General features: G+C 38.0%; 2 protein-coding genes across 2 annotated transcripts in view; both read right to left on the bottom strand.

Moving 5' to 3' along the window:
• The window catches only part of LOC130105956 (uncharacterized), a 60,858-nt gene extending 48,598 nt beyond the window's left edge, over positions 1-12,260 (bottom strand). Inside the window, exons 1-2 of the mRNA XM_056272145.1 lie at positions 12,116-12,260; positions 9,926-10,031 (exon numbers count right to left, since the gene is read on the bottom strand). Of these exons, the coding sequence (XP_056128120.1) occupies positions 9,926-10,031; positions 12,116-12,224 (215 nt within the window). The 5' untranslated portion in view covers positions 12,225-12,260. The remainder of the gene's footprint in view (positions 1-9,925; positions 10,032-12,115) is intronic.
• Positions 12,261-14,992: 2,732 nt separating this feature from the next.
• On the bottom strand, positions 14,993-21,069 carry LOC130105955 (CD209 antigen-like protein C). The gene is made up of 5 exons (XM_056272143.1): positions 20,964-21,069; positions 17,710-18,180; positions 17,094-17,197; positions 15,925-16,028; positions 14,993-15,165 (listed from the first exon to the last, which is right to left on the bottom strand). Exons 1-5 carry the CDS (start codon positions 21,067-21,069, stop codon positions 15,027-15,029), a joined length of 924 nt encoding a protein of 307 aa, XP_056128118.1. The 3' UTR covers positions 14,993-15,026.
• Between the last annotated feature and the right edge of the window lie 497 nt (positions 21,070-21,566).

The following is a 21,566-nucleotide window of genomic DNA, read 5'->3' as shown; positions in this document are numbered from 1 at the left end:
ATTCTAATCACATAAATATTATGGACATCAAAGACACTGTCAGGATTAAGGAAAAGCCCGAAATCACAGTAAGCAGAGCATTTAATTTGGGTTCATGAAATGAGAACTGTTTTTCAGTATATGTTCTTGTTTGCATATTTCACAGTAGTAAAATATTTTACTTACAAAGGCTAATTTGAAACCTTATATAGAAAGTTCTGTAATGAAACTCTATGGCCCTGTCCCAAAGGGCACACTCCGTACTTGTGGACTTCCACTTTGGTGACGTCATGTAGTGCAGACCTATAGGGACCTTTGCGCGAGTCCACGAGGGCGCATTGAGAGGTATTTTTGGGACAGACTCAATCGTCACGCTGGAAATGGGTAAACGGTCTGGTTGTTATGGACAGGAGCTGCAGGTTCGGTGAAATTTGCTGCTTTTTGTTGTTTTTACCATTGTGTTTGCGAGATGGCTTGCCATGCAGAGAAATCACTATTTAGCATCAAATGATGATTATGTTAAAACACAACCAACACCATCAGATCACATTTTCTCTTTGATTATCTGGTTATTCACCACTCAGTTTCAGCAACCAAACAAAAGTTATAAATGTAAGGGTCAAGAATCCAACAAAAGCTAACACTGATCTCCATAATGGTGATTTTTTCCTTCAGTGATTCTGCTTAACATCAGGTGTCTTCAATAATGATCAATCATCACTCAATGAATCACTTAATTAGCTCATTAACTTTAGTTTCTAAGTTGAAACAAAGGCAGTCTTTAAGTTGAGTGAACTTCGATTTTCAAGGCAGCAGGTGAACTTGCATTTCCAACTTAAACTAACATGAAATGTCTTACAGTGTACGGACTCGTAGACTCAGCGCAATTTAAGTCCACGATCCCATAGGCGCATGCGCGTGCGGTGTTTGTTTGTGTTTGAGCTCCGTCGAATTGATTCATTAATCATTGATTTTCTTCTTTACCACTCATTTATTAACAAGCACTTTCTATTTTTATCCTCGATACTATTCCCTATAAAAAACAATCGGATTGCTTTGATATCGCTACTTAGATCCAACTTTGCGAATCTCGGCTACTAGCCTTTAGCCCGCTAGCATTTCACGCGTGGGCTCGCGCCGATCGAGCGTCTGATTTTACACCCGTTTCACTGAAAGGATACAGGTTATATCCAGCATTCCAGTCCTAAATTAGTAGTGATATTGGTAGTATCACTACTAATCTACTGTTCATCTGTTATAATGGCGAACATATCGGATGTGTGTCTAAGGTTACCTCTGAGTGCAGGTGAGGACACATTCGAGCTGATTTCGGTACGATAGGAGCTGGAATCGGTGGAGAAACAGATCCGTGGTCTGCTGGAGAGGCAAGCCGAGCTGCGGGATCGGCGATCAGCGCTTGAAACGTCACGCGCCGATGCACACAAGTCAGTGGTTAGTAACTTTTTGACTCCGACTTCGTCTACTCCGTGCGTGTCTCTGCCCAGGAGGACGCGATCATCTCTGGCTTCATTCACTCCGGCACCGACACAGCACCATGGACCCTGGGTGATCCCACAGCGGAAGACACGAGCCAGGACCAGAGCAAGAACCTCTCCGCCCCTCCCGGTCTTCGAGATCTCCCCCCGGAACCGCTTCTCCCCTCTTCGCGAGTCGGAACGCGACGACGCCGTGATCATCGGCACTTCCATGGTCCGTCATGTCCGCGCTACCTCAGGTAAGGGTAAGGTGCGCACTCACTGCTTTCCTGGTGCTTGTGTTCTTGATGTCGCCGCACAGGTTCCCGAGATCCTGAACAGTGACGAGCGCGTCGGAGCCGTTGTCCTCCACGCGGGAACGAACGACATCAGGCTGCGGCAGACGGAGGTTCTGAAGAAGGACTACAGGAGCCTGATCGAGACGGTACGCAGCACAGCGCATGAGGCAACGATCATCGTGTCTGGACCGCTTCCCACGTACCGACTAGGACAAGAAAGGTTCAGTAGACTATTTGCTCTAAATGAATGGTTAATGTCATGGTGTAATGAACAGAAACTGCTCTTTGTAAATAATTGGAATCTGTTCTGGGAGCGACCTAGGCTCTACCGTGCTGATGGCCTGCACCCCAGCAGATTCGGAGCGGCTGTGCTGTCGGACAACATCTCCAAGACGTTGCACACCATCTGACTAGTAAGTCAAAGTCCAATTCACAGTCTTTGCTGTCCCAACTTAATTGATATAAGTAGTGTAGAACATTATATAGAAACTGTGTCTATTCCTCGTCTAGTGAGGCCAAACAATAAATCTAGTGTAGGATCTAGGAAAAATCTTATTGTAATTAAACCAGAAAATCTAAATATCAGTGAACAAAAACAATTTCTAAAACTAGGTCTTCTAAACATTAGATCGCTCACACCTAAGGCGGTTATTGTAAATGAAATGGTCACAGATAATAGCTTCGATGTACTTTGCCTTACTGAAACCTGGCTTAAACCAAATGAGTATTTCGGTCTAAATGAGTCTACCCCGCCAGGATACTGTTATAAGCATGAGCCCCGTCTGATCGGTCGTGGCGGCGGTGTTGCAACAATCTATAGAGATATTCTTAATGTTACTCAGAAAACAGGTCACAGGTTTAATTCGTTTGAAGTACTTGTGCTAAACGTTACGCTCTTAGATGTAAGAAAGAAATCCCTATTATCTCTAGCCTTGGCGACCGTATATAGACCTCCAGGGCCCTACACTGATTTCCTAAAAGAGTTTGCAGACTTTCTCTCAGATCTATTGGTCAATGCCGATAAAGCAATAATTGTTGGAGATTTTAACATACACGTAGATAACACAAATGATGCGTTAGGGACTGCGTTTACAGATTTATTAAACTCCTTTGGGGTCAAGCAAAACGTCAGTGGTCCCACTCATCGTCTAAAGCATACACTAGATTTAATTATATCATATGGAACCAATCTAACCGATATAGATATTATACCGCAAAGTGACGATCTCACTGATCATTGCATGGTAACGTGCATAATACGTACTGCTGAAATTTGTCATGTTGCGCCGCGTTATCGACCAAGCAGAACAATCCTTCCAATCACTATAGATAGATTCTCAAATAGCTTACCTGATCTATCTCAGCTGCTCAGTGAACCCAAACAAACAGATGAACTAGAGGAAATGACCAGCAGTTTGAGCACCATTTTCTCTAGTACATTAGATATTGTTGCACCAATTAGATTGAAAAAGGTTAGAGAGAAAACTAAAGCACCATGGTACAATAGTACTACACATGCTATCAAGAGAGAAACTCGTAACTTAGAGCGTAAATGGAAACAAACTAATTTAGAGGTCTTTAGAATCACGTGGAAAGACAGTGTGTCACGTTATAAAAAGGCTCTAAAAGCAGCCAGGGCTGAGCATCTCCGCAAACTAATAGAAAATAACAAAAATAATCCAAGGTTTTTATTTAACACCATGGCTAGACTAACAAATAAACAGACATCGCCAGAGCAAAATATTACGTTACAGTATAGTTGTAATGATTTTATGAATTACTTCAATGAGAAAATAGAAAGCATCCGAAACACAATTGTAAATGTACAATCCTCTATGGTGTCTTGTGATTCAGCCTCAATTATCGCCCCTCAAGAACAACAACACCGCTTTACAACTGTAGGACAGGAAGAGCTAAATAAACTTATCATTGCATCTAAACCAACAACATGTTTATTAGATCCAATACCCACTAAACTACTGAAAGAAGTGTTACATGTAGTGGAAGAGCCTCTTCTCAATATTATTAACTCGTCTTTATTCTTAGGTCATGTTCCAAAAATATTCAAGCTGGCAGTTATAAAACCTCTTATTAAGAAACCACAATTAGATCAAAATAACTTAGCAAATTACAGACCCATTTCAAATCTTTCATTTATGTCTAAAATACTAGAAAAAATTGTGTCCGCTCAATTGTGCTCTTTCTTGCAAGAAAATGAGATATATGAAAAATTTCAGTCAGGATTCAGACCGCATCATAGCACAGAAACTGCGCTAGTTAAAATTACAAATGATTTACTTTTAGCTTCTGACCAAGGCTGTATCTCAATACTAGTTCTACTCGATCTTAGCGCTGCGTTCGACACTATAGATCACAAAATACTCTTGGATCGACTACAAAACTACACTGGTGTTCAGGGACAGGCATTAAGCTGGTCCAGATCGTACTTATCAGACCGTTACCATTTTGTCTGTTTAAATGGGGAAAAATCGAAGATAACGTCAGTAGACTATGGAGTGCCACAAGGATCGGTGTTAGGCCCTCTGCTATTCTCAATATATATGCTGCCACTTGGTAATATTATAAGAAAACATGGAATTAATTTCCACTGCTATGCTGATGACACTCAATTATATATTTCATCACGATCAGATGAAAACACTAACCTATCTAAATTGACAGAATGTCTTAAATATATAAAATGCTGGATGACGTGTAATTTCCTGCTATTAAATCCAGATAAAACGGAGGTATTACTTATAGGTCCAAAAAACTACCCACAAAATCTCTTACAATACAACTTTAATTTAGAAGGATGTCCTGTTACCTTATCCACTACAGTAAAAGACCTGGGTGTTATACTAGACCGCAACTTGTCTTTCGAAAATCATATTTCATATGTTACAAGAACTGCCTTTTTCCACCTTAGAAACATTGCTAAATTACGTAACATGCTATCTGTTTCTGAGACAGAAAAGTTAGTTCATGCATTCATGACCTCGAGACTAGATTACTGTAATGCTTTATTAGCTGGTTGTCCTGCATCTTCAATAAACAAGCTACAGTTAGTCCAAAATGCAGCCGCTAGAGTTCTTACTAGGTCAAGAAAATATGATCATATAACACCAATTTTATCATCTCTACACTGGTTACCTATTAAGTTCCGTATCAATTACAAAGTACTACTACTGACCTATAAAACCCTAAATGGTTTAGCTCCTGTGTATTTAATGGACCTTCTATCGCCCTACAATCCATCGCGTTCTTTAAGATCACTAAATTCGAGGCTTCTGGTCATTCCTAGGATATCTAAGTCCACTAAAGGAGGGAGGGCGTTCTCACATTTAGCTCCTAAACTCTGGAATAGCCTTCCTGATACTGTTCGTTGCTCAGACTCGCTCTCCCAGTTCAAAACTAGATTAAAGACGCATCTCTTCAGCCAAGCATTCACATTATGCTTACCTTGTATACCACTGTTGAATCAGATCGAATGCATTAATATTATGAACAGAAGCTACGCTAATTATTTCCCATCTGCTTTTCTGCTGTTATCTCGGGACGCTAGTCCCGAGGTAAATAGCGTTCGTCAGCTCCAGTTTGTATCCAGCCTCTCACGGAGACTTCTGATGCCCCAACGCCTGCGATGAGACGACTCGACGCCTGTGAAGAGACGACTCGACGCCTGCGATATGTTATGCCCTAAATTAATACATGATGATTAACTAACTATATTCTTCTATGTACATTTCTGAAATGCACTTTCTGTAAAGCTGCTTTGAAACAATATGTATTGTGAAAAGCGCTATACAAATAAATTTGAATTGAATTGAATTGAATACCGAAAATCCACATGAAGTGCGCCATTTGGGACAGGGCCAGTGTCTGAATTCACTCTCTTCTTTTCATTCAAGTGGACTATATTAGAGAACTAATGTAGGGAATAGTGAATGAGGGTATAGGGTGTGATTTTGAACACAGCCACTGAGAGTCGACTTTGAGCGATGTTAATTCACAGTATATTCCTGTAGGCTACTTTCTCGAAAACGACAAATATAACCCAGAATGCATTGTTTTCTACGTTGGATTACTGTTTTAATGGAAAATGGTACGATACTGTCAGAATTTGACATTTTTTTACAGCAAGGGTTAACAGTGTATTTCACTTTACATAATGTTTTTAAGGCAATCGGTTTGCATACTTTTTAAAGTAAGACTAACTAATTAGATTTTACAGTGCATTTATAATGCAATACTTTGTGTTATATTACCTTGGCAGTAAATGACAAACAACACTAATCAACGCTCATGGAAGCGCGTTTCTGTGATGGCAAATCTTTCCCTCTTCTGACTGCTGTAATCAGTCTCTAATATCTTTTCTCTCTTTTGTAAAGTCATGGAAACACTATCACGAATTTAGGTTTTTTTTTCTATTGGAGCAAATGGAAAAAACAAAATTATATTTGCTGTCTTCTCCTATTCACCGCTATAGAAGTTTACTATGACTTTTACTTCTAAGAACCCTAGAAACATGAAAAGGGTCCATATAGCCTGCAGATCCTCACTGAGACCCAGAAACGCTGATAAACCTGCTCTCTGCTGCCCCCTACTGGGCTGGAGGAAATCTCTTTATAGTGAAGCAAATCAGAGACACAAGAATGAAATATGAAAGAAAAACAATAATGTTGTGTTTACAATGGTAATAATGTAAAAGCAACCATTTAATTTCAAGGGAACCAACTCAACTGAAAACAGTTTTACAGTCTTTCAGTATCAGAGTAATCGTGTGAATCAGGAAACTTGTCATTTACTGCGATTGGCTAGCATTTCAGAAAAATTAAAAAAAAACAGGATGTTGTTAGTTATTTATTATTGCAGTAAAAAAAAAAAACGTACACTTGTCTTCTAACAAATATATCTTAATAGATTATCTTTGTTTTGAAAATTACATAAAAAGATAAATTAAAAAAATAATTCTAAAGTTAGTTATTTTATGAAACACTGACAGCAACTATCAAACATGCTGACTAATGATCTAATGAAGCTAAAAGATATGAGTCCAAGCTATCATGAAGATGAAGGAATTCATGTTAATTTTCACAAATCCATTTTCTCACTGCTGAGCATGGGATGTCATTCCAGTTGTTCAGGACGGGTTTAGCAGGATTCAGTTCAATACAATCCTCATTTCCATTCGCGTTATTCGGCTCATTACTTTCCCAAAACCTGAATGAAATACAATCAAATTCAGTTCCTGAACAGCTCTAAAAGCATGTACTCACTCATGCTATACAAATAAATATGCTTTTAAAAACAAATGCAAAAGATACTAAGTAATTGTCTGATAGTGATTATCTGATACGTAAGGGATAATGTACATCCAGCTGGTTGTTATCTCAGAATAAACCCAGACAGGATGATGAGGATCAAAGGTCTTGCCTGAAGCGGTTTATTCTGAGATAACAACCAGTTGGATGTACATTATCCCGCTTATTACACGGCAACTTGCCACATAAGTAAATAATTAGACATATTAGGTCTTTAAACACAAAGCTTCCACGGAGAGAGCAGTTTCTGCAGACATTTAAGAGATGCGGTATACAGTCATACCACTTATTACACAGCATTTCTCCACATAAACATTTATGGAGATAAGAGATATTGATTTCAGATTAAACCGTTTTAAAATTGTACCTGTTTGTATCTCATTATCCAATAGTGTACAAAACAATAGTCACAAAATGGCAGCAGCTGCGTTTGTATGATACAAGAGCGAGTCCACGGTACTGGATGGCAATATTAAATAACTGTACACAAAACTTACCCTTGTTTCAGTGGTGAATTATCCACCCATTTCATGTTGCCCTCGTTCTCAATGTCAGACAAACCAATCCACACTCTCTCCTTGATAAATGAAGATATGAACCTCTGTGTGAATAAATCAATTAAAGAGTGAGAATCAAAATTACATTTTAGATCTTCATCTGGTATTATTTGAAGGACAGAAGACAAAGACAATTACCAGCATTAAAAATTAATATTCAAAAGCAAGAACAAATGAAATATGAAAGAGGTTTGTTATATCATTGTAGCATTTATTTTCCAAGCAGTGTTAAAACATGAGACTCTTGTGTGAGTTTTAAATTACGGTTGGTTGTTTTGTACGTATGACACAATATATTTAAGTATGTTCACTCACAACAGAATTACTGTAACTATTTGTCTCCAATCTCACCTGCTTCTCTTCAGTGTTGATAATGACCAGATCAGCTCCTCGATCTCTGCAGTAATGCCTGCTCTCAGACCAGCTCTTCAACTCACTGGATATGAAGAACCTGCCATTTCCTTTCAATAAACATAAACAATTGTATTTATTAATTTAATTTAAAGTAATTCCATTCAAAAAGTGAAACTTGGATATTATATTCATTCATTACACACAGACTGATATATTTCAAATGTTTATTTCATTTAATTGTGATGATTAAAACTGACAACTAATGAAAATCCCAAATTCAGTATCTCCGAAAATTAGAATGTTACTTAAGATCAATACAAAAAAAAGGATTTTTAGAAATGTTGGCCAACTGAAAAGTATGAACATGAAAAGTATGAGCATGTACAGCACTCAATACTTAGTTGGGGACTTGGGGCTCCTTTTGCCTGAATGCCTGCAGCAATGCGGCGTGGAGTCGATCAGTCTGTGGCACTGCTCAGGTGTTATGAGAGCCCCGGTTGCTCTGATAGTGGCCTTCAGCTCTTCTGCAATATTGACCTCAGAAAACACAGTGGAGCAACACCAGCAGATGACATGGCACCCCAAACCATCACTGACTGTGGAAACTTTACACTGGACTTCAAGCAACATGGATTCTGTGCCTCTCCTCTCTTCCTCCAGACACTGGGACCTTGATTTCCAAAGGAATATTTACTTTCATCAGAGAAGATAACTTTGGACCACTCAGCAGCAGTCCAGTCCTTTTTGTCTTTGCTTGTACACTTTTTTCTACCACATCTTTTCCTTCCCTTCACCTCTCTATTAATGTGCTTGGACACAGAGCTCTGTGAACAGCCAGCCTCTTTAGCAATGACCTTTTGTGTCTTGCCCTCCTTGTGCAAGATGTCAATGGTCATCTTTTGGACAGCTGTCAAGTCAGCAGTCTTCCCCATGATTGTGTAGCCTACAGAACTAGACTGAGGCCTTGTCCACACGGACACGGGTATTTTTATAACCGGAGTTTTTCCTACAGCATTTTAAAAAAAATCCCGTCCACACATGCTCGGTCTCCGTCTACATGAAAACGCAAAAACACGCTATCAAGCGCGGTCAAGAGCATGCCACGCCAGCAGGCGGCGATATAAACCTTAACCGTAAAGCCACGTTGGCCAATCAGAAGCGCAAATCTGATGTCAAACACAGCGGATAACGGCGCACACTCTGACGTCGCAAGGCAAAAACCCCGGTTTCACTGTCTACACGACAACACTGTAACCGGCGTTTCTGAAAATCCTCACCCTGGCAGGGGTTTTCAAAAATGTTCGGTTTCAGTGCGTTTCCGTGTGGACGAACGGCCGAACCGCGTAAAAAAAGTCACGGTTATAAAAATACCCGTGTCCGTGTGGACAGGGCCTGAGAGACCATTTAAAGGCCTTTGCAGGTGTTTTGAGCTGATTAGAGTGTGGCACCAGGTGTCTTCAATATTGAACCTTTTCACAATATTCTAATTTTCTGAGATACTAATTTTGGGGTTTTCATTAGTTGTCAGTTATAATCATCAAAATTAAAAGGAATGAACACTTGAAATATATCAGTCTGTGTGTAATGAATGAATGAATTTCACTTTTTGAATGTAATTGCTGAAATAAATCAACTTTTTGATGATATTCTAATTATATGACCAGCACCTGTAATTGTACTGACCTCGTTTAGATAACTTCCTTAGTTCAGTCTCTAACTCCAGTTTCGTCTGATTCAAAGCATCAAAACTTCCCTGTAACTGACTTTTCTCAGCAGTGAGATCATTGACTCTGGTCTCCAGCTCCTGTTTCTTCTGATTCAAAGAGTTGAAGTTGTTCTTCAGTTGGTCTTTTTCAGTCATTAGATCAGTGTAATTGTCCTGTAAGCTGTTGATAGTGTGATTGAACTCTTCAACTGTGTTCTTGTAACTCTTTAACAGGTCTCTCTCTGCTGTGATGGTGATGTACAGTGTGATGAAGACCAGCAGAAGAACACAAATGAGCCCGAGACACACTGTCATCAACAACAAACACCTGCTTCCTCCTGACAAACAGAGACAAAAGCACACACATATCAGTTAAAATGTGTGCTGTAAAATTACAGTAATCTACTTGTCATGAACAACCAGAGACAGGTCCAAGCGCAGCGTGAGTTCATTTACAGGGTAGTCAGACAGGCTATGGTCACAGACAGCAGACACAACAAGGCAATACTCAGAGTCCGATAACCAGGCGGGAAGACAGAGGCAGACGAAACGGAATCCAGGAAACAGGCGATGGGTCAGACACAGACAGGACTAGACTAGACTAGACTCGGAAAAGCTTGGTGATGTCCACAACAGTAAAAACAAGACTTAGCAATTAGTGATAGTGAGAGTGGGGTATAAATGAGTGTGGAGCTGCGTGAGAAACTCGATGCAGGTGTGAGAGTGATCAGTGGAAACAGGTGTGTGCGAAATCAGTCCCAGGGAAGGCAGTGCAGGGGTGGAGCGCCCTCTAGTGACACTCTAGGGCAATCCAGCCGAACATCGTCACACTACTGGCAGCTGTGGTTGCCAGCAATGTACTGTTAATTTACAGCTCTCCTTTTTACAGTTACCGTAAAAATACCATGGAAGGTAACTCATATAATTTGGGAAACCGATTGCTTTACACAGTTCGAGTTCAAAAAATAGTATTTATTCTGATAGTACTGTAAACTTAACTTGAGTCCACAATATCTCTTCATTTAAAACTGCAAACACCTTATGTGTAATAGTGAATTATTAAAAACATGATTTTTACTAAAGTCTTTGCAGTTCGTATAGCGAACAATAGCAGACATGTATGTGCTAATATACTAAGCAAGGAGATTGTCACTGCATCAGCAACTACACAGTTACTGTCTGTTAAATAAAGCAACAGGTAGTGTAACATCAGTGTTTCTTTTTCTTCAGTGAAATTAACTTATTTTGTTTAATAAATCTGACTGTTACATTTTACAGTATATTACTGGTTTCCTTGATTTTACGGTAATCTACTGCCAGCTGGGTTGCAAGTAAATTGCTGTTTATCTACAGTTTTATGACGTAAATTAATTTACTGTTGATTACTGTTAAAATACGCTCGACTGTTTTTTTTTTTTTTTTTTTTTTTTTACACATTTAACTATTTTAACCCCACTGCAAAATCTTCCGTTTTAAACAGAGGTGTATAGTCCAGGGGTCAGCAAGTAGAAGTCCTGCTATGTTTATTCCAGCCATGAACTGATTGACAGTTGATTTCAGCTGATTTCTGTCTCCTGACTGAAAAACTGTTAATTAGCAAATCCAGGTGATTGGAACAAAATACTGAGGAGGACTTTTACTTTCTGAACCTGGACTTTACACCTCTACATAGCAATGCCACATGCCAGCCAAGAGTAAAGAAATAAACCAGAACTGGACCTTATCTGAGCCACAAAATATGTGTATATTAAATATCATTTAGTAGTCTACTAATAGTCATTTCAGCCTTAATAATCCTGTTAACAAGCAGAATCACTGAAGGAAAGAAGAGAACAGAAAAAGAGATGAGCAGAAACACAAGAACTACAACTGACTTCAGTCACAGTCTTAGATGAAATCACCTGAAGAGAAAAGAAGACATTAAATCTGAAGATCTCAGCAGAGGAGGATTAAACAACTCCACAAACAGCATTACCAGCTTCACTTATTACTAACCAGACTGACTTTATTTCTGTCAGACGTCTATAGAAGTTATTATTGAGAATTAACAGAAGTTAAACTCTAATGTGTTTCATTTGAAGTCACCATAACAGTGATTAGTGTTACTATAATACATGTTGTCCTTTTTTTACAGCATTTTTTTTACAGTGTAGGTTTAAAATAATCCAATTCTATATTTAGATAATACACATGCCTTTTAACGTTTATTCTGTGATAATGATAGCAAAATATCTACATTAAAATATGCAAATAAGAACATATATTGAAAAGTTAAATAAAATAACTTCTTGTTAATACATACCATAAAATGCAGAAACATGAACACATTGTTCTTTGAAAAAAGATTGAATTTATAAGTTACGTTTCTCATTTCCTCAAAAGTTAACAACCCCATTTCTTCTTCAAATGAAACTTTACTTACTGCACTTTCCATCTTTCCCTTCATCCTGGCTGTGATTCTGTGTTCGAGCTCCAGTTGTGTCCTTAATATAATCATTTTCAACATTTTCATAAATGTCCTCTAAGTCCATAATTCACTCTTATGTCTGACAGCAAGTGTTCACAGATGAGCTTGAATGATAGTCATGGTTTCTTTTAAATAGTGCTAACACTAAACGGGAAGTGGCTTTATTAGTTCAGACACAGAGAAAAATACTTTCATTCCCACAACGAAACTCTCTGAAACTCTGCAGAGACTCAAACACCTTTAAACAGGCCTAACTTGACCTCTGTAATGATGGCAATAAACTGGAAGGGAATGAATAATGTTTTTAAGCTGGGGTGAGAGGATGATGTAGGAAAAACAGAGATAACTATTAAACACAAGTGGGGAGATGTATCTTATAAGAACGTTCTCCAAACATACAACTGACTTCCAGCTACAGCCTTAGATGAAATAAAAGAAGACATTAAATCTCTGAAGATCTCAGCAGAGCAGAGGTGGCTAATCCAGGGGTCAAAGAGTAAAAGTCCTGCCATATGTTTATTCCACCCATGAACTCAGTCAGCTGATTTTACTAATAAGTTCTGTCTCCTGTCTGAATTAGCAAATCCAGGTGACTGGAACAAAATGCTGAGGAGGACTTTTACTTCCTGAACCCGGACTTTACACCTCTGCATAGCAATGCCACATGTCAGCCAAGAGTAAAGAAATAAACCAGAACTGGACCTTATCTGAGCCATAAAGCTGTGTATATTAAATATAAAGTAATTTCAGACACAGCCTTAGATGAAATCAGCTGAAGAGAAAAGAAGACATTAAATCTCTGAAGATCTCAGCAGAGGAGGATTAAACAACTCCACAAACAGCATTACCAGCTTCACTTATTACTAATCAGACTGACTTTATTTCTGTCACACATCTACAGAAGTTTTATTGAGAATTAACAGAGGTTTAACTCTGTTTCATTTGAAGTCACCATAACAGTGATTAGTGTTTCCATTAGTTGTGCTCTAAACTCTTAATATATATTTTATCTTCTTTGACTCCTATGACGGTTTGTTAGTCAAACACATTTACAGCAGCAAAGAAAGCTAAAGTGAAATCAGATTAAGTGATGATGGTTACCTGGTGATGGTTATAAAACATCAGTTAATATTTCTGTATACACAAAAGTTTATATTATTTTCTCAGTCTTACAGTAAAGTACAGTATATGTGTTCACAGATGAGGTGTGGTCTTTAAGATGTGTGCCGTGTTTTTAAATAGTACCAACCCAGGAAGTGGTTTTTATTAGTTCAGACACAGATACATCTAGATTTCATTCTCACTCTAAAACTCTCTGTATGCTTATACTACTTTATGATGGAATATATATTGCATTTTCAACCTCATATAGTCAAAGCGTTGTGGAGTTTTCCCTGTGATGAAGTTAGCATCTACAACGTCCAACAAGAGGAATCTGTGATCACATAAACTGACTCAAACACACTAAAACAGGCCGAACTGGACCTGTGTGTTGATGACCATAAACTGGAAGTGAATGATGATTTACATCACTGTTGTGTTCAGGAACAGAGAGGATGATGGGAAATAGAGATTGTGGGACGAGGACTTCCTGTTATTAAACACAAGTGAGTGACAACAGGAGATTCACTTTTCCCTTTTCTCAGTAGATGTCACTGTTCTACCATTTTCACTATGATGGGATGTATAAATAAATAAATAAATACATAAAACTTTCTTAATGTTACTAAAACATATTTTACATTAACTCAAGACATCCCCCAATGAAACACACTGCAGGCCTTTTTCTAAAAAAGTTTTGAAAAGTTATTCAAAGGGACGGTGGTGGGAATCTGTAGTAAGTAAAACAACTGTCCATTGTAATTGACCAGTTACTCAGTAAGACCCAACAGAAAATTGCAAACAATATAGTAACATAATTTTAATTTTATAATGGGACTCAATCTTGGTACTGCAGGCATAAAAATTAGGATACATGTTCTTCATTTCCATCACTTGTAAGAAACTTCTCAGCCTCTCCTGAACATAGACACCTTCCGTTGCTCAAAAACAGGTGTTGTGTCGTGCATTGCAAACTGCAGTTGGAAGTTTATTTGACACAAGCACCTTATGAAAACACATGTAATGGCAACTGACCATTTTATTCAAAGAGAATAACAAAAAAAAAAAAAAAAAACAGATATACTGTCAAAATCACAATAATAGACTATAATAATAATAATAATTCATTACATTTATATAGCGCTTTTCTCGGCACTCAAAGCGCTTTACAAGGAAGGGGGGAATCTCCACCTGGATGATGTGACGCCAGAACGCCCACCACACACACACGCACACACACCAGCTTACTGGTGGAGAGTTGACAGTGATGAAGCCAACCAGTATATAGGGATTATTAGAAGGCCACGATGATGGACAGAGGCCAAGGGGCAAATTGGGCCAGGATGCCGGGGTTACACTATTTTGAAAGACATCCTGGGATTTCTAATGACCACAGAGAGTCAGGACCTCGGTTTATAACGTCTCATCCGAAGGACTATGAATGTTGTGAACAACAATTTTACATTTCCCTTCCGCTCATGATTTCTATTAATCACTACAATTAAATCTGCACAGCATCAGTTTGCATATGACGAAAGTAGATCCTAACAATGACTACATAAAATGATAAATCATTAATATAGAAAAACACATAAAATTGACTAAATAAACACAACAAATTAAACCACAAAATCTTAATTATTTTAAGACATTAGTTTTGATTACATGAACCTTCACCAAAAATGTAATAATAAAAAAAAAAAAATTAAGCTGAAAAATATGGGTCAAAGCCTTATTAAATATCATGCAGATGAAGGAATCGATGTTAAGTCTCACAAACCCATTTCCTCATTTCTGAGCATGGCAGATCATTCCAGTTCTTTAAAGGGTCTCTTGCAGGATTCAGTTCAACACAGTCCTCATTTGTGCCATGAAAGCTATTCGGCTCACCGCTGGACCAAAACCTGAATAAAAAAATGTATCAGATTCAGTTCCTGTACAGCTCTAAAATGCAAGCAGCGATGAAAAGGGCCCTCGCACCCATGCCACCAACACACGGCGGCTTTAGGAAAACAGAGCACAGTGGGCAGAATGTAAATATAGGAGGACTATGTTAAAGTCATTTGTTTTAGCCACACTTCCTGCTACCAGCAGATGATGCTATTACTATAACTACTGAATTACTGAATATGAGCATGGTCATCAGGACAGGACAGGACACATTTGAAGAGGATCATATCAAAACTGTAGGAGGAGTTTGTTAAAGTACGAAGCCTGAAAATGGCAAAAACTGCACAAAAATCAGAGGGGAAATTCAAAATGGCAGACTTGTTTAGGACTATGATCCAAGAGACTTTTTTGTAGGTATTGGGTCTGGGTCATTACATGTATGTACCGAATTTCATGCCTGTACGTGAAACCTAGAGCCGAGGCAATAAAGCGTGGTGTGGGGGGGATTAAGCCATTTTGCCCCACCCAATTCTGAAACCCACATCACACGTACATTTTTACCACTTCTGAAGCGTATGCAAAGTATCATGAGTTTTCGAGCATGTTTAGGCCCTCTAAAAAGCTATTCATTTTGGAGAAGAAAAAGAATAATAATAATAAACGGAGCAAAAACAATAGGGTCCTCTCACTATTAGTGCTCGGGCCCTAAAGATGCATTTACAAACAAATGCTCACTGAACGCAGTGATTTTCTGTGAGTGTTTTATCACTTACCCTTGATTCAGTGGTGAATTATCCACCCATTTCATGTTGCCCTCAATCTCAATATCAGACAATCCAATCCACACACTCTCCTTTACAAATGAAGATATGTGCCTCTGTGTGTAAAGAAAATCAAAAGAAGTGTTATTCCTCGTTCTCTTCTTTAACATTACATGGAATAACATAATTAGCACCAGCAGCGGCTCCTGACCATAAATGTAAGTGGGGCAGATTCTGGCTCGTATCGTAGGCTGTACGACTAACCTATGATTAACTGCTAGTAGTTTTATATTCAAATGACTGAACAAATGCTGAACACTTTTGGCAGAGGTCTAGTGTCCTTGCATGATTCAGCCTGGGGGTGGCGCTCTAATGTTGATTTGCAGGCTTTACATACACAATGCTATTTTAGTATTTATTGTCTTTGAATATTAATTTAGAATGTTACAAGTTGAGGAAAAATTCAGGAGAGGAAAACAAAGCCATGTCGATTCTCAGAACAATTTACCAGGTTACGGGGAACTGGGTGTAAAACAAACACACAATCTACAGGCTATTGATTAGTAATTTATTTATTTATTTGTTAATCTTTTTGTTAATCTTTCTGGAATGTAGATGCTTTATATATTTCGCTAATTTGATGCTGATTTATTTATATTCTAATTTAATTTGACCTGTTTCATGTTAGAAAATGTTCACTATAGTGTTGTCAAGTTCATTCTATATGATTCTATAGGGAAATGCTGATATTGTCACATTTTTAAAGTTTCAGTACCAACTTGGTACCGAAGTCTGTAATTTTGACAACATTAGTTCACAATCTATGCCAGTGCAATGCAGATTTCTGAGGGGAGTGATAGCCCGGCAAGCCCTGCCCCAGTGCCGCCCCTGTAAGAGAGTCTGCAGATCCTCTGGGTGGAGCTTGACATCCAGCTCCTCCTCTCTGGACCTAACCAGTGGAGGTATAAGGTCCAACCACACCCTAACCCTCTCCCTAAATCTAAATTAGGCTAAGCCCCTCCCCTTAGATCTACAGAGATGGAGCTGGACAAGGTCAAGCTCCACCCAAATGACACATTTGACTCTACAGTCCAAACTATTTGAACTGGCAAATTCCACTGGAATAAATATTGAGCTGCTCAAACAATTTACTCACACATTCTGGTTGCCACTGAACTCACCTGCTTCGCTTCAGTGTTGATAATGGCCAGATCACCACCATGATCCTGACAGTACTGCCTGCTCTCAGACCAGCTCTTCAACTCACTGGATGTGGGGAAAAAAACTGGACCACACAGATACACACTTTTTTAAAATGGTGTACACAAAAGACAATGAAGAAAGTACGTCTGTCATGACAACTCTGTGAGAGATTGGTATGGTAATAGAGATTGGCATGGTAATGTATATGGCAATGTTAATGTATTTGGTCTTGGCGGACTAGATTTGCTACGAGACTTGAAACTGCCAATACATTCATAGAAATTCAGCTGTGAGCATGTAAGACATGCTGCTGCTGTACATAATACACATGAAATAAGCCCTGGAACAGATCTATACAGGTGGAGCTGGGGAGGGTGGAGGGTTTCTGAAAGAGCACTGCATATTGCGAACAGTAAACAATGCTAAGTGTTAAGCCGCAAGCTCATTGGCTGCTGATGCCACAGCAACCAATGAACTGAGCTCTGTAGATAACGATGTAATTGCCAACAATTTGAGTTAAGGACTTATCAGCATGCAGTATCTAGAGTTTCATAACATAACGTTATACTTAGACAAAAAGAGATTTGTACTAACATCGTTTAGATGATTTTTTGTTTAGTTCTTCACTCAAAGACGTGACTTTGCTTTCTAGCTCCAGTTTCTTCTGATTCAAAGCATCAAAACTTCCCTGTAACTGACTTTTCTCAACACTAAGATCATTGACTCTGGTCTCTAACTCCAGTTTTGTCTGATTCAAAGAGACAACATTTCCCTGTAACTGGCCTTTTTCAGCAGTGAGATTACTGACTGTGGTTTCCAGTTCTAGTTTCTTCTGAATCACAAAGTTGAAGATGTCCTGAAGTTGGTCTTTATCAATCATTAGATCAGTGTAATTGTCCTGTAAGCTGTTGATAGTGTGATTGAACTCTTCAACTGTGTTCTTGTAACTCTTTAACAGGTCTCTCTCTGCTGTGATGGTGATGTGCTGCAGTGTGATGAAGACCAGCAGAAGAACACAAATGAGCCCGAGACACACTGTCATCAACACCAAACACCTGCTTCCTCCTGACAAACAGAGACAAACACACAGATATCAACTATTAACCATTCACATATGATTCACCCTTTAATCAACCTTTTTAAGTTTTTGTCTTTTGATAATATAGGACTTTAAGAGAGTACAGTAAGTAAGGGATAATGTACATCCAGCAGGTGGTTCTCCCAAAATAACCCCCTGATGAGGACCCCGACGCAAAGCCTGAAGGGAACCACTGGCTGGATGTACATTATCCCGCTTATTACACGGCTACTTGCCACATAAGTAAATAATTAGACACAAAATATTGATCTGAGTTGAAATATTTTATTAGGTCTTTAAACGCAAAGCTTCCGCGCAGAGAGCAGTTTCTGCAGCAAGTTCAAACTAAACGGACATTTAGGAGATAGTCATTCATACCACTTATTACACAAAATTTTGCCACATAAATAATTATGGGGATAAGATATATTGATTTCAGATTAAACTGTTTTTAAATGGTACACAGCAAAATCCCAGTGTTAAATGAACACTCCTCGGTGTACATATGTGTCCACACTACAGGGTGTTAAAAATTAACACCGAAGCAGTGTTGAAGTTCATGAGATAATTAGGTGATTAAATAAGTGATGATTGAGCATTATTGAAGATACCTGATGTTAATAAGCAGAATCATTGAATGAAAGAGAAACACAAGAACTACTGACTTTGAGCCATTACACATTATTGCACGTACTATTACCAGTTTGACTTTATTCATACATCTACTCAAGGTCTTATTTAGATTTAATAGAAGTTTAGATGGTAATGGTCTATAGAATGTTTCGTTTCAAGTCACCATTATAGTGATCGGTGTTTGCTTTAGTTGGGCTCTTGACCCTTTACTTTTTAATAAAGGTTTTTTTCTGGCTGCTTCAACTCTGTGTTTATAAAGCACATTTGTTGTAGCAAGAGAAACTATGACCTGGGCTGCATTCCCTGAAAGAATCGTAAGCCTATTTTGATCATACAGACTATTTATTGCAATTGATCTACGATCAAGTTAGGCTTAAGATGTTTATGGGAAGCACAGCCCAGGTCATGATAATTATGTGTCGATGATGAAATTACAATCCTGTAATGTCCTGATTCACTGATCTCACCCATCATTATAAATTGATTATACAAATGCTTTAATATTTTTTTAATACAGTAGCTAATTCCAGTAATGATTTAATAATCTTAAAGTAGTAGAAAAAAATCACACACAGACATCAAGAATCTACATATGAATCTCAACAATGGTGACAATCACACAAATGCTTCATGTTGCAGTGCATGATGGGAGCCACCAATCAAAACACATCCATTGCTCACATCATGCATTGCAGCATGAATAAATTATGCAGCTGAATTGTCCTGTAATATTCATTGTTTTTTTTCTTTTTGCTTTATTTTGCTATTGTTTCGTTATAACTTTAGTAGCTTGTTTTGTGATGGTCAGAGTTGATTTGTTTGTCACTAGTTTGTTTATTGTCACCATTGTTGAGATTCAAATGCTGATTCTTGATGTCTGTGGGTATAAACACAAGACCTTCTGTGCACACAGTATTTTAAAAATAGTTCATATTGCTGTTGGATCTCAAACTGTACAATCTCAGGGCTACAATCACCAATGCTAACATCAGACATAAAGCATATAGTCAAAGATTTAGACTCTGAATAACATCAGTGACTCAGGTCACTACATGAAGATAATGTCATCATCAAAAAATATTGTGAGCAGATCATGTTTTCTCTTACAGTAACAAATGTGCTTTTTAAACACAATGTCAAAACCATCAGAGAAAATCTATGCTAACATTAAAAAATGAAAAGGGTTAAGAGCCCAACTAAAGAAAACACTAATCACAATATTGGTGTCTTGAAATGAAAAATTCCATAAAACATTACCGTCTAAACTTCTGTTGAATCTCAAGAACCTTTGTAGATGTATGACAGAAATAAAGTCAAACTGGTTAATATTAAATGCAATAATGTGTGATGGCTCAAAGTCAGTTGTAGTTCTTATGTTTCTCTTTTTTCTGGTCTTGTTGTTTCTCTTTCCTTCAGTGATTCTGCTTATTAACACCACTAATGGCCAATCATCCCTTAATTAATCACTTAATTATCTAATAAACTGTAACACTGCTTCAGTGTTAATTTTAACACCCTGTAGTGTGGACACATATGTACACTGAGGAGTGTTAATTTAACATTGCTAGTTTGCTGTTTGTATCGTATATTCCAACAGTGTACAAAACAATAGTCACAAAATGGCAGCAGCTGTGTTTGTATGAAACAAGAGAGAGCGAGTCCACGATACTGGATGGCATAATTATATAACTGTACACAAAATATTGATTCGACTGAGTTTTAATATTTTATTAGCTCACCAAAAGCAAAACTTCCAAGAAGAAATAACGTTCCTAGCAAGCGTATAGCATTGCTGACTTCAGTGACCCGGATGAGCCTGGGTTATCTGTTTTCAGCAGTTGTTATCTGGGAATAATTTACCGCTGAATGGTGCTATTGACCAATCAGAATCAAGTATTTCACAGAGCCGTGTAATAAGTTATTGTTATTATCTGGAATTGGTGGTAAAATAAGCAAACAAGAACATATACTTAAAAATTAAATAGGAAATGAATGCATTTAATATAAGTACATAAACACTGACACATTTTTCCTTAAAAAGCACTGATTTAAATTTTAAGTAACAGTTTTCAGCTTCTCAAACATTATTGCTCAATTACCAACTCCATCTCTACATCAGAATAAGAATTTTACTTACTGCACATTCGAGCTTTTCCTTCATCCTGGGGTAACTGTGTTTGTGGACCAGTTGTGCCTTCAGTGTCTCTGTTTTCAGAATGTACATTATACCTGCCTGATTTCATTATTTGCTCACAAACATACACTACAGTAGCCTATGTGTTCACAGATGAGCTGTGGTCTCTACAAGGACTTTTGTTTTTTTAAAATCTCCATTTTCAGATATTAAATACACATGGGTCACAACAGAATATTTGCATAGGTATTTGCTTCCGTCCAAAATGCAGCTGAAAAGGCACAAGGGAAAATGTATGAAATTTCCCACTTTCTGCATTTATAATTTATCTTTATCAGAGGTCACCATTCAAAGATCATCATTAAACCTGTTTGTAAACGACAGGTGAAGAAAAACTTTTAGCCTAAACATCAATGAAATACAAATGAATTTAGGATCTGAAAACAACAGGGGGATATATATTAACGCACCATAATACATCATAAATTATGTGTATGAAAAAATACTAATGATTCCATAAAATAATGCATGTAAAGTCATTCTCAGCAAACAGAATTTTGTTATAAGAGCGTTCTCCAAATATTCAGTGTCGGTTCTGGGAATGTG

This window comes from Rhinichthys klamathensis, unplaced genomic scaffold (genome assembly GCF_029890125.1).
Source record: "Rhinichthys klamathensis goyatoka isolate OS25496 unplaced genomic scaffold, OSU_Roscu_1.1 h1tg000330l_1, whole genome shotgun sequence".
Taxonomy (NCBI): Eukaryota; Metazoa; Chordata; class Actinopteri; order Cypriniformes; family Leuciscidae; genus Rhinichthys; species Rhinichthys klamathensis.
Note: the sequence above shows the minus strand (reverse complement) of the source record. Positions and strands in the feature narration are given on the sequence as shown.